This window comes from Dunckerocampus dactyliophorus, chromosome 13, assembly GCF_027744805.1.
Source record: "Dunckerocampus dactyliophorus isolate RoL2022-P2 chromosome 13, RoL_Ddac_1.1, whole genome shotgun sequence".
Classification (NCBI taxonomy): Eukaryota; Metazoa; Chordata; class Actinopteri; order Syngnathiformes; family Syngnathidae; genus Dunckerocampus; species Dunckerocampus dactyliophorus.
Window position 1 is genome coordinate 19,227,960 of NC_072831.1, and position 16,141 is coordinate 19,244,100.

General features: G+C 39.3%; 1 protein-coding gene across 2 annotated transcripts in view; it reads left to right on the forward strand.

Annotated features, from left to right (window-relative positions):
* babam2 (BRISC and BRCA1 A complex member 2) overlaps positions 1-16,141 on the forward strand; it is an 81,559-nt gene that overhangs the window by 58,535 nt on the left and 6,883 nt on the right. For both annotated transcript variants that reach the window (XR_008573370.1, XM_054795902.1), the window contains exons 8-10: positions 6,724-6,823; positions 15,728-15,798; positions 15,917-15,999. Coding sequence is in view for 1 of the 2 variants with exons in the window: in XM_054795902.1 (XP_054651877.1) it covers positions 6,724-6,823; positions 15,728-15,798; positions 15,917-15,999 (254 nt within the window). In the remaining variant the exon portion in view is untranslated. The remainder of the gene's footprint in view (positions 1-6,723; positions 6,824-15,727; positions 15,799-15,916; positions 16,000-16,141) is intronic.

A 16,141-nucleotide genomic window follows, 5' to 3' on the forward strand; every position in this document is an offset into this window, starting at 1 on the left:
TCACTCGACTGAAACACAGAAAGGAAAGAAGTTTTAAAAAAATCAACACACCGGAGAGGAGAACATTTCCCTGTCTCTCTCATTTTCTCTTCCTCTCACCTCTCTTGTCTTCTCTCCCATCACTTCTGGGTTGTTTGATAGCTTACTTTCATTCTCCTTCGGCAGAGGCTTGTATCTAAGCGCTCCGAACAAAAACTTGTCCCCCTGAGCTACAGCGTTTCTATTCCCACTTGCTCCCCCTTTCTTGCTCTTTCTAACTGAGTTTTCTTCCGCTGTCTTCAAACAGCCCTCCGCCGTAATGTTTTCGGCCTCACAGAACAGCAAGGGAAGAAACAGATGCTGAAGTAGCCTGACAGACACCCACATTTTTACCAATATTGCACTGTGTATGAGGCCTGGTACATCGGCTCCTTGCTTTGATGGGACTGTATGTGCTTCTTTTTCCGTAGCAATTATTGATTTGGAAAAGTCAACAAAATGTTCACCTTGCTTAAGATTCATTTGTTACATAATGTTTTATTGGCCACCTTGAAGGAAATATACAGTGAAAAGCCTGAGTTTCACGCAGGCGAGCTGCGCTTGCTAATAAAGGGAGACATTTAAAAATGTGAGGAAAAACAGGCAAGTTGCGGAGGCGTCTTTGGGTATTTGTCTTCAAGAGAAATTGAGGAGAAGGTGGTAAAATTAGTGGTGTATTCTAAGAGGAACTCTCCATAGTCATTTTCTGAGATTTACACATACTGACATTCTTGTTGGGATGCCATCATGAGGCAGCTGATTCCCAAACAAAACATACTGGACCCGTTTTAAGCAAACTGCACGTACTGTTAGTGGGCATGTTGCGGGTGATCTACTATCATTGCTTGTGCAATTTTTAACAGGTGCAAAAGTGGTGCAGACCGCCCTGTATGAATGCATGTGATAACGGCTGTCACCACGGACAGTTTGGGAGAGCACATGACCAGAAATGAAAAATGAGGTTTTAATCCATGGAAGGTCTTGGTTCAGAATGCAAATGAACACACTGGTGAACTCCAGCAGAGACATCGCCAAGCGCATCATTCGCACGAAAGATACGGGGGTCATGACCCCCCACAAAAATCAGATCCAGCCAATATAACCCTCTGAATATAACCACATTATTCCGATTTAATAAAAATATGCATTATCGTGCATTAATATCTTGTTGATTTCCTTTATTTATATCATTTGCCAGCAAAAGAGTAGCATGTTTAATCATCCGATAATGTACCCCCCAGTCAGTTTTGCTGACTTTGCTTCAATACAGTGTTGGGTAGCGGCGTGACTAGTTTAACTACATTTCTCGGTTGAGTGATCGTAACGTCGCTGTTTTCCACATTAAATATCTTGTCAGTAATGAAGGTATTTTACTGATCAAATAACACGATAGCCTACACAGAAGCTACATTCAACCAGCCACTTCTAAATTTTAAATGCATTGAAGTTTCTGCAGCGGTCGAAGTGGTAACCATGGTGATGACAGGCGCTCCTTCAAGTGACACTAGGTACCAGTCCTGACTCCTGCTGCAGCTGGGCGGCTGGGGAGCACGTTGCGGGTGACAGTGACAGAGAAGGGGAGAGAAGTGTAGAGCGACTACATGTCGTGAATCTTGACAAGCTTTGGGAAATACCTGAATGTATTACCTTAAGTTTTGCTTTGACGTCACTTGTCATTTTTAATCGGGCTGTTACCATTCGAACATTAACGGAAATAATGACATTAGCCAAGGCACCACTGTACATTGTACATTTTCAGTTCTTTCTTTTAAAACAACAATTGGTTGCACAAGTTGGAATGTTTCTCTAATTTACACAATGTGAAAATGACTCATATAGGCTCAAATGCACACATACACCCCTACTAGTATTTAGTAAAATGTATTTTAGCAAGTTTAACCTCTACCAGACACTTTCTGTAGCTGTAAGCAAGGTTCTGGCATAATTAGGGAGGGATATTTGACTCTCCTTGTCAGAATTGGTATTATGGTCCCACCATTAATAAGATCTTCATGCCTACGATGAGTGTATGTAAACTTATTACTGCAACTGTATGTTCTTCACACGTGATGCAATGAACGGACAAAAGTCTTGCAAGAAGAGTAGAAGTCCTAAAGTAAGACACCAGCTCCATATTTTCTTCCATTTTTACTTTCTCTTGTTGCCGTACTCATGTCCCAATGTTTTTAACAACTTGTGACTAATAGGAGTAACTAACTAATGGAGTGTTTAATCTGTTCTGGCAGCTGTCATTGCAAAGTAATTTAGTATTGTTGCTTATGTGGCTGCGGCTACAGCTATTTTATAGGCAAACTCATCGATCTTTTCATGTTCACTTCTCTTTTACTGATTGTACCAAGCCCATGAGATGAGCTGGATACATCTTTCTTCCCCCAGAAAACCTGCTGCATTGCATAAAAGAATCGAGTGGGCACCGTCTCTGCCCCCAAACCAGATTTAGGAGCCCAGAGAACTCAACGCAGAGAGACAGTTTTAGGCTGCAGTGCACTAATGTTTGTGTATCTGCATTTGCCTTTAGGTGCCTGCTCACATGTTTGTGTGTTCAGGCTTGCCTGGGTGCTGATGTGTGTATGTTTGTGTGTACATGCCTGTGTGTGGGTGAGCAGTTTGTGTGTCCCTTCTCCAGGGTCTGTCTAGGTGTTTTATGGCCTTTGAAAATCTTTGCATTTCCATCAAATATTTTTCAAGGTTTGAAAAACATCTTGACACAGTCTGAAATTGCCAGTCCGATGAAATAAATTGATCTCTAACTAGCAAACCCACTTGACAGTACACTATGCCATTACAGACACTTGTCTGACTCTCAGCAACTCACAGCACTTTCCTCTACCTTGTCTCCTTGAAAACTTTGGTGTTATGGTGTTTTAGACTGCGACTTACTGTATCTGCACATCTTTAGTCTTACGATAGACTGTAATTTCATCATTGGCGCTTTGGACCAACTTGAACAAGGCTTTTGTAAAGACATTAAAATTACATAATTCTATGATGACGCTTTTGCAGCTCAAATATTAGTTAATGAAGCATTGTCTAAATGCATGAAAACAGTTTGTTTTGGGGAAGCTGGTTGACCTCTGATTTACTGATATTCGTATCTTCTCTCACTCCTTGTTTAGGCCTTCTGTTAGAATAAGCGTTAAAAAAAGGCAAGATCCACACAGAGTTCATATTTAATTAATTATAGTACAGTGGTACCTCGATGTTCATCATTAATCCATTCTAAAAGGTCAGATGAAAACTGAAACTTCGTTCCAAACATCCAAAACTACTGAGACAAAATGCATTTTATAGAGAATAATTATAGTTTTACATGCATAAACCAAAACAAAATACATGTAATGATGAATGAAATGGATAAATGAACATGAACACTTTTTCCTTTTATTGAAGAGTCTTGTTGGTGATGAGTGCAGGGAGTAGGGATGCTGTTTGACTCTAGTCCGTTACAAACTTAATTTGAAAGTGGACAGTTATTGCTGTACACTTCCTCACTTGAACTTTATCGTAAACTTCAGCAACAGGTACAGTCTTCATTACACACACTGGCCCGGTTCACTTTCCGTTATGTGTCTCCCCTAAACCGGTCACTTAAAGTACACAGTGCGCTTGAACGCCTCATCAGCGGAGGGTACAGTGCTTGAAAGGAGGAAGGAAAGCAACAGATAAGACTTGTTTGTCGTTCTGTGTGTGTTCTATGAACAAATAAACCACCCACAAACACATAATAAAGATGATTAAAGGATTCCCTGGCCGGAATCGGTCTATAGTGTCCCAACTGTAAAAGAACCACTTCATTCTACAGTCTTCACAGAGACTGAGTCGGCAATGCGCGGGTGCTTTGTTTGGGCATTCAGGTAGTTTATTAAGTGTACTCGTCTGTTTGCCCGTACAATACCGAGACAGTCCACGAAAATCGTCTAAAACCGAATCCTACAAATACCTGTACATAAAACAAGGTTCCACTGTAAAGTTAAAAATATATCCTGTTTTGCAAGGACGGTCAATTCCTGACAGACAGCTCACAAACCTCTGTTGCAAAGTCAAATATGTGAGACTGGTGGGCCTTGAAGTTTGTTTATAAAATAAAGGAGGCGATGGGAATGAAGGCGTTGCTGCTTTGAAACACATCTTCATTTCCTTCTTGGCTTTGTCTTTCACTTTGGTAGTGATTCATGTCAGTCCCATTTGCGACTGAGCTTTTATCTGTTCTAATGTTGTCACTGTATGCACACATACGTGCACACGCGCGGATCCCCCCCCATAAACAAACGGAGCCTCGTCACTATCCACCTGAGTCACTGAGCATAATCTCGCTAGTTGATGAAGTCATAGGCAACCCTGTCATAAATCGTGTGTGTTTCATATGTTCATGTACAAAGCTACTGTAAATATGTCAGCCAGTAAGCTGCATTGCTCATAGGGGTCGTGTAAGTCTTTGTGATGACTTCGCTTGGGTAGTGGTGAGAGCCGTGTCACTGGTGGAAACAGCAGCAGGGACTCTTTAGGGGCCTGCTAAGTATAAATTTGTGTCTCCCAAAGCAGAATGGGGAGTTTGTTGTGTAGAGAGAAGATGATAATAGCATGGTCTAAGTCAGTGTTTTATTGTCTTGTGTGCACATAGAGCCATTTTGTCATACCACAAGTAGCCCCTCACTCGTATGTGTTGATAATTCTCCAAAAGTAGAATGTAACACCACCAACCAGGGGTACACGTACCCCTGGTTGGTGATCACTGGTGGAAGTGCCAGGAGCAGCATGATTATACCATCCATTGTTTTGGTGGTGGTCAGCGGCAAAAATCCAGTTTTATAAAATTCATTATATTAAATATGTTCTCTGGTTATTTCTAATGATAAGTAGCATAGATAAAATTGAAATGGAATTGGTGTTTGAGGCTGCGTCTTCTGTATTTTAGACTAGCTACTCCAGTATCGTTAGTTACATTTTAGATTTTGGTAGACTTCTATTAAATGTTTGAATGACCACTGTCTAATTAGTCTCCTTTCAAAAGAGGGTTCTAAAAGCAAACTAAACAATCCGTTGACGCAAATGAGTGACGAACAAACCACTGTGTATTTTGTTCCTGGGTCTTCATTTCCATCTGAATGATGTAACGCTATTCTTAGAACTGTGGGTGGATAGATGGGCATTATTTAGATTTTCCCTTTCAAAGCCTTCTCCTTTCACTGCTGCGAGCAGTTTCCAATCGAACGTTGGTTGGTGTATGGCAAAATGCACAAGCTAATGCTAATTATTTGCACAAAGCCTACTGTAAATAGTGGTTTTGAAATTCTCCAAAAAAGAATTTTGACTGCTTTGTACCAGCATGTGGAGATCCTTGCAGATTCATTTGTAAACAGGTTAAACTTCGGTGTGGAAAGATGCTGTCGCAGCACAGAGCAGAAAAGGAGGAACCAGATGTCAACAAAGAAGGGCATTCAAAGTTGAATCTGAATCCACCCGAGTCAAAACTATGAGTCCAGTCACTGTCGACGTGTTAGTGAACTCTGTAAGACCTTTTCCCATAAAGATGTAAGGGTTTGGGTGATGACAGTAAGGTGAAACACATGATTCTGGGCTCCACCTTCCTCCCTATTACTCCCACGTCCATACTTATTTTTGATACTATGCAGTTCTCTGGAACGTTGCTTTGACCTCAGCTTTTTAGTCAGTCAAAATGAGGGGAAAATATGTGAAAATTATTTTCTGTTGACCTGGGAAATGTAATGTCAGTGTTCTGCATATGGACCACTGACATGAGGGAATTTATGGGATCTTCACTGTCATCTGTGATTCACCTTTACATTATTATTGTTTGTTCTTTTCTGATAAATTAAACATAACTCCCCAAAGTACGTGAGTCATGTGTGACATTTAGCGTAATGCTGCATGATGTTATATTAAGGCATTCTTCTTCGCATGCTTAACTGCAATCGTCCACTTAAAAATGACATAACATTTCTAAATGGCCTGTGCATCCAGCTATAATGAAGAATGTGATGAAAATAGAAAGCAGCAACAGAAAAAAGCAATAAAAGCCAGTAAGCAGCTCTTTCAGACATTTAACCCGTCCTCAGGGTATTCCATTTTTATTTTGCCCCAGATGAAAGAAAAATGAGAGAATGACGATCTCGGTTGGTTAGTCATTGGGGAGCTGCAGCAGCAGATTTCCTGATTAAACAAGCATACAATAATCACTAATGGAGCTGTGCTGCGAGACAGATAAGTTGTCAACAGAAAAAAAAGGAGAAATATTAAAGGTTAAACCCGAAGGGTTACACATTTGTTTTTAATATTGATGCCAAGAGTTTGTTTGTGTCGACATTCAGTGGTGCATTGTTTCACATAAGTCAGTTTGATGCAGTTAGTGTAGGCGAGATTCCCAGTTAATGCCCCCATTCACGATGGCTCTGTGATTGACTGGCGATCACTCCAGGGTGTTGTCTACCTTTCATCCCTGATCAGCTAGGATAGCCTCAAGCATCCCCTCACCCATGAACAGGAATACTGTAGTGGTATGAAAATGGATGGATAAAACTTTGGTTGACTGGTGGATCACGTAGCACTTTATCATGTTTGATGATTCCATAAGGTTTCTTGTCCCAATCACAATGTTGTTCCCAATGTATGGGAATGTCCCAATGTCCTAATGATAGACTTAAAGATTTTTTTTCCCCCAAATAGTGCTCTGGGAGGCTCTTCTGCACTTCATATCCCAGCATTCCCCAGCGGTGGATGCTTGATTGACTATGTCCCACAAGTGTGCCAGTTACTCACTAACAAGGTAAAAATGTTTTCATTGTCTGTTTTTGTAGTTCTAGAATGTCTGTGATGCCTGTGTGCAAGTATTTTTAATCCCAACCACACACTCAGTGTAATTGTGTATCCGTGCATACTTTCAAGGACTACAACAAAATGTGGATCCAATCAAGATTCAGGATGATTTTTTTGCCAACCTCGTGCTTGTGCATTCATGCACGTGTGTCCGTCATCTGCCCATGTGGGCACTCTGGCTAACGTCCACAGGCTGTCTGGTCGCTCCTTGGTTTCCACAGGTTGACAGGTAGCTATGCAGTGTGGACGGGATGTAATGCCATTTTTCCTCAGGGGAAGACAACATGCACCCCCACCCCCTTTCCATGCATAAACACATTCACACATAATAAACATTGCTTCAGCTATATTCTTTCCCTGTTTACCTTGACTCCCGTGTGGGGACGTCCCTGCATGACCTCCTTCCCCCAGCTGTTTAAGTCCAGCAGGGTTAGAACGGGTCCTTTCACCCAGTAGAGAAACATGGAGCCATATTCTCTTTTGGATGAATTCATTGGAGCACAATGTAAAATAAACCATCTTTTACCCATATCAGCTCACACATCAGCAGTATGCACTGCATATAGATCCCAGTTCTCAATAAGTAGCTAAATATTTCAATATTTGATGTAAATGACAAAGCCTGGAGGATTGCATAAGAGATCGAAAAAGGTAATACAATAGGTCCTGTACAGTATTAGCCCATTTAAAGTCCCTTTTCCACCAAATGTTTAGGAACTTATAGTTCTTTGTCACTGTAGTTCCTGGAAAAAAGGTAATGGGTTCCTGTGGCCTATTGCATTTTGAGTGTGCACAGCAGCAATGTTCCTGGAACATTTCTGTAAGTCAGGCTGATGACACTGCAGAAGCTACATGCAGGACTGGGAACTTACCACGCACATCACGTGTCATTTAATAGCTTTGCATGGGTTTGTGATAGATGATTTGATACGCTAGATACAGATGCAGGGGTTGCAATACGATTCAAAAACTATTTATTTTAAAAACTGAATGATTTGATACAGTGTATGAACGATACGACATGATTCGATTCGATACGATTCAACTTTTGTTAACTTTTGTTGATGTAGACAATCTTACATTATAGAATAAAGAAGCCAGTTCTGTAAAAGTAACATTCTTACAGTATTTTCAGTTGTGTTAAAGACCACATCATATCCCCAAGCATGGTGTGACGCACTGGCAAAAATAAAAACAACAGAATCACATGTCAACTGTATTTATTTTTAGACACGGACCAAAAAAGGCTTGCTGAATGAACATCTTTTTGTTTGATGGGATCCATTTAAAATATATGATTAAAAAAACAGAAGCCTTAGCCTTCAATTCAATCAATAATAATAAATAAATAAATAGTGCACAAAGTGTGCGTGTGTATATATGTGTATATAGACAGCGAGAGTGCGGTGTGTTTGCCCCCTTCCTGATTTTTTTTTTTCGCATGTTTGTTACACATAAATGTTTCAGATCATCAAACAAATTAAAATATTAGCTTAAATGAAACATTTTATTAAGAGAGAAAAACATCCAAGCCTACATGTCCATGTCTTTTAGCTTCATTTAAATGTTCACTTAATTCCATTGTGTCCTGTCATTTATCTTTCTGTGAGTAAAATAGAGTAAAAATTGATATTTTTCAGACATAGTTGCAAATGGTGATTAATCATGAGGAATTAATTTGAAAACTGTGTACCTTTAGTTGTACCAGGCCTTAATATTGTTTCCCTTGACTGTATACTGTGTATATTCTGAAGATATCTGTAACGAACAAACTGAAGACTAGACTGGTCTCACATTGTTTTTTTATGTTCACCTTTATTTACTGCCGTGGTAAGAAGAACTGACGTCAACCAAATCAGTCAGCGTTTGTTTTTGCCAATCTTATCGCAGTGGATGCGTCTTTGCTCTCAGGTCTGGGGCCATCATCAGAAAGCTGGGACTAGACAATGAAGAGCATTTGGAAAAGAAAACTTACACACACACACACAATATCTGCATGTTTTGCAGGCCTTGTGTCGTGTGTTGAACACCCCTCATCTGCAGAACTGCCTTCTGGTCTCTCAGTAACACAATGGTTTTCTTCTTCCGTGCAAAGGGGAGGAAATGGACAAACCATGAATGCATAATGGTGACATGACATGAAAGGGATTTAAAAAGGCTGTTGAAAAAGAGTGCCAACAAAGGTGAGGTTGTGTTGAGTAAGAAGAATGTAAAGACCATTTATGGTTTGTGTAGTTGGGCATTATTCAACTGTTGTCTTTAAACCAGTTCATGTAGCTTTTTCTGTAAGCTTGGGGTCGTTGTCTTGCTGGAAAAAGATCTTCTCCCCAGGTGTAGTTCTCTTGCAGGTGGAAACAGATTATCATCCAGGATTTGCTGATATTTTTCTGCCCTCATGTTCCACTCTTCCTTGACTTGCCTTCCAAGGCATGCTGCTTAGAATCACCCCCACAACATGATGTTGCCATCACCATGCTTCACGGTGGAGATGGTGTGTTTGTGGTAATGTGCAAACATAGCATCTTGTCCATGGCCAAAAAGCTACATTTTTGTCTCATCAGATCAAAGAACATTCATCTTTATTTGTGCAAATTCCAGCTAGATTTCGTGTGAGCTTTTTGCAACAGTGGCTTCCTCTTTGCCACTCTTTCAAACAACTATGACTGCAGAAGAACCTGCTCAACAGTTGTTGCATGTCCCATCTAGTCCACTGAACCTCTTCACTCCTTCTTCAGCATGGTCGTAGACGCTTTGGCGGCCTTCCTCATCAGTCTTTTTCTTGCTCAATAATAATGCATACTAATGAACCAGCAATTGGACCTACCAGACACCGATGTTTTAATACAACAACCACTTGGCACACATTGGCTGAACTCAGGTAATCTTTGTCTCACTAACTGTGACACCACAGGCATCAACTAGCTGGATCTCTGCTAAATAAGGTCAATCATTTTAAAAGGGCAAAATGTTGATGCAAACACTTATTTACCATCATATATTTTTAACTAATTGACACCAGTTTGTAAAAATCTGTTTTCAGTTTGACATGAAAGGAGTTTTTTTTTTTTTTTTGGAAAATTCCTGTCGAAAAATCCAAATTACATCGATCGTGATTTCATTTATGAGAGCAATAAAAGGCCGAAACATTCAAGGGGCTGAATACTTCTGCAAAGCACTGTAAACTGTTCCACGTTATTTTGGTTCTTGACAAGGTTGACAATGAAAAGACCATTGCATATCTTTTCAAATTCAATCAAACGGCACCGCATGCTGGAAAAATAAGTCTTCATCTCGGCGTGTTGGCAGGATTCACTATCAGAACATGTAAATGTGTAGTCACATTAGTGGTCATTCATTCAGTAAAGATTAATATTATTTGTAGTGTAGTTCTCATGTGGTTATTCAATAGCAGTTGGATGTTTGGGTGTGTTAATCATTCCTCCTGTTTCAGGCTTTCAGAATGCGGTCCTACTTTATTTTTCAAAGCGCTAGGCGTCAGTGACAAATTTATTGCTCACATAAAAGGTTGCATTTGATTGGCCTTAATTGGTCATTAGTTAAAAATAAAAGTTGCTTCAAAATACTTAAGTCACCTGGCCCATCTGACGAGCTAACTTTTCAATTTCAGAGTTTACATAGAACCGTAATATACATCTCAGGGGGCGAGGATTTTGTGTGCTTTTAGGCTTTTTATGCCTGAATGAATGCTGCTGTGTGGTTATTATTTTGAGCTCTTGTGTGCCTGACTGTCCATCTCCATTTGTGTCCATCACCTCCTTCCCTGCGCGCCCTCATGATCTGCACACTTATGTCTCATCTTGTGCCTCAGAGTTTCTGTTAACTCTTGTCAGATAGTTTATTTGTCCTTCTCCCTTGCTCCTGCCTGTATTGCCTTGGATGTTTTTGTTGTTATTATGTAAAATGTGACACACTCTTGAAATTGTTGCCTGTTTCGGGGTCCACTCACCAACACCTCCATCAGTGTAAGAGTAATCAGAGTGGGTGAAAAAGGGTTTGGTGCATTACTAACTAATACATGCTCATATTTTCTACCCACTTCAGTTTTTAGCAGTTTGTCTTAGATCAGTGTAGAAAAACATATGTCCTTCCCTGTACCATGTGCATGTAGTAGTGTAATAAAAAAACAATTATTATTCATAATAGGCAAATACGTACAGGCATAACTGTGAAGTCACATGACAGGTCAGCTGCTCTCTACAAGGTAAAAAGAGGGGGTGGTATGAATGTTTTTATGACACAGAGATTTCTTCATCACACAGCAGGAAGCACTTCCGGTGATGATATTTCTTCACACTCCCCTGCGCAGACACAAGCACAAACATAGTAAATCATTGTGCGTGGGAAGCAGTCATGGGTGCGGGCAGGTTTGAATACCTGCTGAGCAACATCACCTGTGTTGCATCACCCAAAGCTCAAGGCTGCCATTACAACAAGATGGACATAGGAGGCCCTCTCTCAGCATGGGTGTGAAAGTGAAGTCACCCACATGGCGTACATACATGCATACAGACACTGCATTTCATAAACAGATTAGCAAGTCTGTGGCCTTGCTGCTTATGAGCAAAGATAAATGGCTGTCTACGCTGTCCCACGTAAACATAATTTAGCACGGAGCTGAGTCACGCAGCATGTCTGTGTTGCAGCTTTTGCAGAGAAGAGACCCTTCACGCTCACAATCGGACATACGTTACAAAACTGAACCAATCCTTCATATTTTAGGACTAACCGTTGCCGTTTACACTACAGGACTATTGAAAAACTGCAAGTTTACATTTTGCACAGTTTCTTTATTGAATATTTGAACTCTATGTTCCTAAAATGACATTATTTATCCTCATAATATTACGAGTTTATTCTCGAAAAATGCAACCAAAATGCTTCTTTTTTCTCCAAATAGTGACCTCATTCTTGTGAATTAATTATTTTTTTTTCATTTCTGCTGTTATGTTTTTTCCCCAATTATTTCAACATTCTTCCTATAAATTTTCCTCTCATAATTGTGACTTCATAAGAATAATATTTTGATACCATAATATTTTAAAGTAATTTTTTGCTATAATATTACAATGTTATTCCCGTAAGATAACAACTTTTTCTTTAGATTACATCTTTTTTCTGTAAATAATCTGACTTTATTCTTGTAAAATTACTGCAGATTTTTCTTGTTTCTTGAAGTTTTCTTCTTCAATTCCATTTTTACAATGTGTCACAGGCCAACAAAGCAGCACCCGTGGGCCACAAATGGTCACACAATTAACAACGCTTTTTACTTGCACTGTGCTCTTGTGTCTGCATCCTGGGGTCACGCACCATACCAGGCGTAACAGTGATTTATTTCTTTTTGTTTAATGACAGACATGAGTGTAACTTATAACATGCATGGGCGATTAAAAAAAAAAACATTGATTTGACACATAATGACACATCAAATGTACATTTAATGTACAACTATACTGAGGCGTCAGAATACATATACCGTATATATATATATGTGTGTGTGTGTGTATGTGTATATATATATATATATATATATATATATATATATATATATATATATATATATATATATATATATATAAAATGACCAGATGGCATCTTCTGGAAGTAGGTTATGGGAAAGCTGCACTAGGAGGACAAAGTGAGTGAAATGTCTACCAAACATTGTCATATTTTTGGATAAGCCAAATATGGTAATCCTAATTATAAAAGCATTGCTAGTGGAGGAACTGCAGATTTGTAACTCCTAGATCTGCTTTGTACTCCTGCACATTTGAGTTATCCTTCTGTCACTCTGCGTAGAAGACGATTTTCACCACTGATTAAACGTTCTGGATAACTAAAGAATATAGTGGTAGGTGTAAAGAAAAGGCCTCACACAGCTGCATGCTGCCATGTGACTTGGTGTGCTTGTCTAGTTTGTGACTGCTTGAGCTGGTTTTCTTCTAGTAATCTGCGTGTTCTCCTTATTTGTCTTCATGGTTGGCTAGCTCGCTGGCTGCAGGCATTCGCACCTACTCAACCATGTCTTGACCATGCCCTGAGCTTGTCTTCTTTCAAATTAAGATAATTGTTAATCACACCTGTCAATGCAAAAGAAGCCGCACTGGACCATTTTATTTGAACTGGTATACTTTTAGGAAGTAAAAACAACTCTTAAAATTGCACTGATTTAGGACATGGATTATTGTAGAGTGCACATCATCACATTACATTAGGTTTGTTTGATTTTGTCTGTCTCAGATGAAAGACACAGAAAGTCTGTGCAATTGTGGTAAAATATAAAAGGGCCATCGTTGCTCCAAAATGTTGGTCGTACATCTTGCAGTGAGGTAAGGACAAAGATGAAAAATAGAAGGGTCTTGCCAACAAAGACGGGCTATGACAGATATCGAGCAATGTCAGAAATGTAGAGGAATCATCTCACAGCCACGACGACGGCTGTCAGCACAGAGAAAGGAAAACACCATCAAATGATGTGAATGTTCTTTTCTACTTACATAAACACAAAGCTCTAAATTTCGGCTTCCCGGTGCCATGACAACCGTGTAAACATGCAGTAAATTAATGATCTACCCATTTTACGTCAAGCAGTGTGGCCGGCATTCGTCGTATAATACTGCAAAAATAGTACAATGTAGCACAGGCTTAAGACAAGCACTTTTCTATGCCCATACCAATTAGAAGGGTGTGCCTTGCTCATGAAGTCAAACCACAGTTTGGAAAGAAATTAGAGACACAACTTTTATATATATATTTATAAAAAATATATACAGAAATTGTCTCTTCATGTGGAAGCCAACACCTGCAACAGACACTTCCTTTCAAGTTACATTGGCCAGATTATATTAGTGCTTTAAATGTAACAGCAGCTTATTTGACTGCCAAGTGTTGTACTTATGTGTGCACAAAGATGGCATGTAATGCTATTGGTTCGCTCCTGTCATCTGGTTTTCAACTGAAAGCAAGCATTACAACCTTCACCCTTGTTAATCTTTCTCCCTTCGACTGCTTTGTTTACATTCTGGGCAGGTTTGCTCTGAATGTCTCTCAGCTTGCATTTTCAGACCAAAACTACCCGTGAAACTATAGATGCTCGATACTGGCTTTCTTACGAATATCTAAAATATCAATATTGTCCAGCATTTCATTACTGATACCGTCCAATATCAACCGATACCAATATAGGCAGCACCTCTTCCCTCAAGCTAATGTCAGGTCACATCACATGGAATAAATGAACACGTTGCGTTTATTTTATGGTTTAAAATTTGTTTGTGTAAAATAAGACACATATTGCAATGTGCAATGTTATAGACTTAATAGTATATAGTATATATGTATATAGTTATACTGTGGTTATGTGGAAGTTAAGTTATAGAAAAAGTGTGATTTATTTTAAACCTTTTGTCTCAAAAGTCATTAAAAAAAATAATGACCAATAGTCAACTAAAGTAACATGTTCCCCTACTATCATCAAGTCAGACATGTTAGTCTTAATACATTCATAAATAAGAATCCAATTCAATAATGCTGGTAACTATACCATTTGGAAAGTGGCATATTTCTATGTGGCACACACATATGTGTAAGTGCAAAGTATATACCAAAGTATACAGTCAGTGAAATGATAAACACAATCAATAAATACACTTGCACGCACACGCACGTAAGCCTGCATTACGCCACTGTCATTCACGATTTATCATCACTTATATTTGTATACTGTTAACAGTCATTCATTTATTTTTACACTTGACAGGTAAGAGTGTGCAAATTTGACATTGGGGGGGAATCTGAACTTTATGTTGAATACAGTGACATGGAAGACAGACGCATGTGTTAATTATCCAACCAAATCAGAGGTTGATGGGTTCCACCTCATTTTGCCACAAGGTTGTATATATAAGGTTATATTTTGCTTTCATTTCAAAGTGGCATGTATTGAAAATGGAATGGATGAAGGTTGGCATTTTATTGTAATGACATTATCAATACAAGTAACAGAAATGTTTGTTCTCTACCAATTCCTGCACAGTGGATCCCCAGCACATTCATGATAGAGCAATCACAGTCTCGAGTTTTTTGTAAAATATTTTTTTTCTTTAAAAATAGGCCATATTTTTCCTCATTCACAATAAGTCGTTTTTTTCATGTTATGTTTTTATGCCTCGCTGATAATGTTCTTTTGTGAAGCGCTGATATTTCCCACTTTGTTTGTCAGTCCTTGAATGCATCATAGTTGTGTGCTGTGACTGGCTTCAACGTGACTCAGATTCCATCTTAGATTACCTTTCATTAGCGGTGAATACCTATACATGTTATATTGTAAATTAGGCATACTTTGGGTTTAAACCTGGATTGTGTCACGAGTGAACAATGGCAATTGAAGAGAGAAAGGGTGGGTTCTGGAGCTGAATCTATTCTAAAAATTACAGCAGTCACTTTTATTGCAAACGTTGATACAAAAGCAAGCTAGCAGGAAGGTTTGTGGGGCAGGTGTCATTTTTATGGGTGTAACAACTACTCACGTTTTTTAGCCCATCCCTGGAGGTCCGCGACATAACCACCGTGAAAACAGAGATTTACTGTCCAGTACACTGCTTTTATACAAAGTACAGGTTTCGTGTTGTGACCATTATATATTTCCTGTTTTCTTTTTTTTTATTTGATTTAATTTTGGCTCGAGAGAAAACAGCAATCCATTTAACCCACACAGAACTTCTTAAATGACTCGCAACTTCTCACTTCATCACATGAGCACTGCTGTCTGGCCTCATCTAGTTTTTCTATTTGCAGTGGTATTAAAGTAATTCCCTTGTTTTGTTGTGTGAAGGTGCAGTATGTCATCCAAGGCTACCACAAGAGGCGGGAGTACATTGCTGCATTCCTTAGCCACTTTGGAATGTGAGTTAACAAGCGAGGATCACATCCTCTACTCAAGGTTTCAGCGGCCATTCATTTGTCTGTGCCTCTAATCTTTTACCAGACTTCATGGTGTGTATAATCAGTCTGTGTGTTGCAGGGGAGTGGTGGAGTATGATGCTGAGGGATTTACAAAGCTTACTCTTCTACTCATGTGGAAAGATTTTTGCTTCCTAGTACACGGTAGGTGCATTAAAAAAAAAAAAAAAATCAAAGCGGCCTATTGTGAGGTGTTCTTTTTTTGCGACCTGTATTACATCTGCAATTTCTACAGCACAGCCTCTTCCTCTCAGCCTCATCGTTACCTTCACTGTGTCCCTCCTCT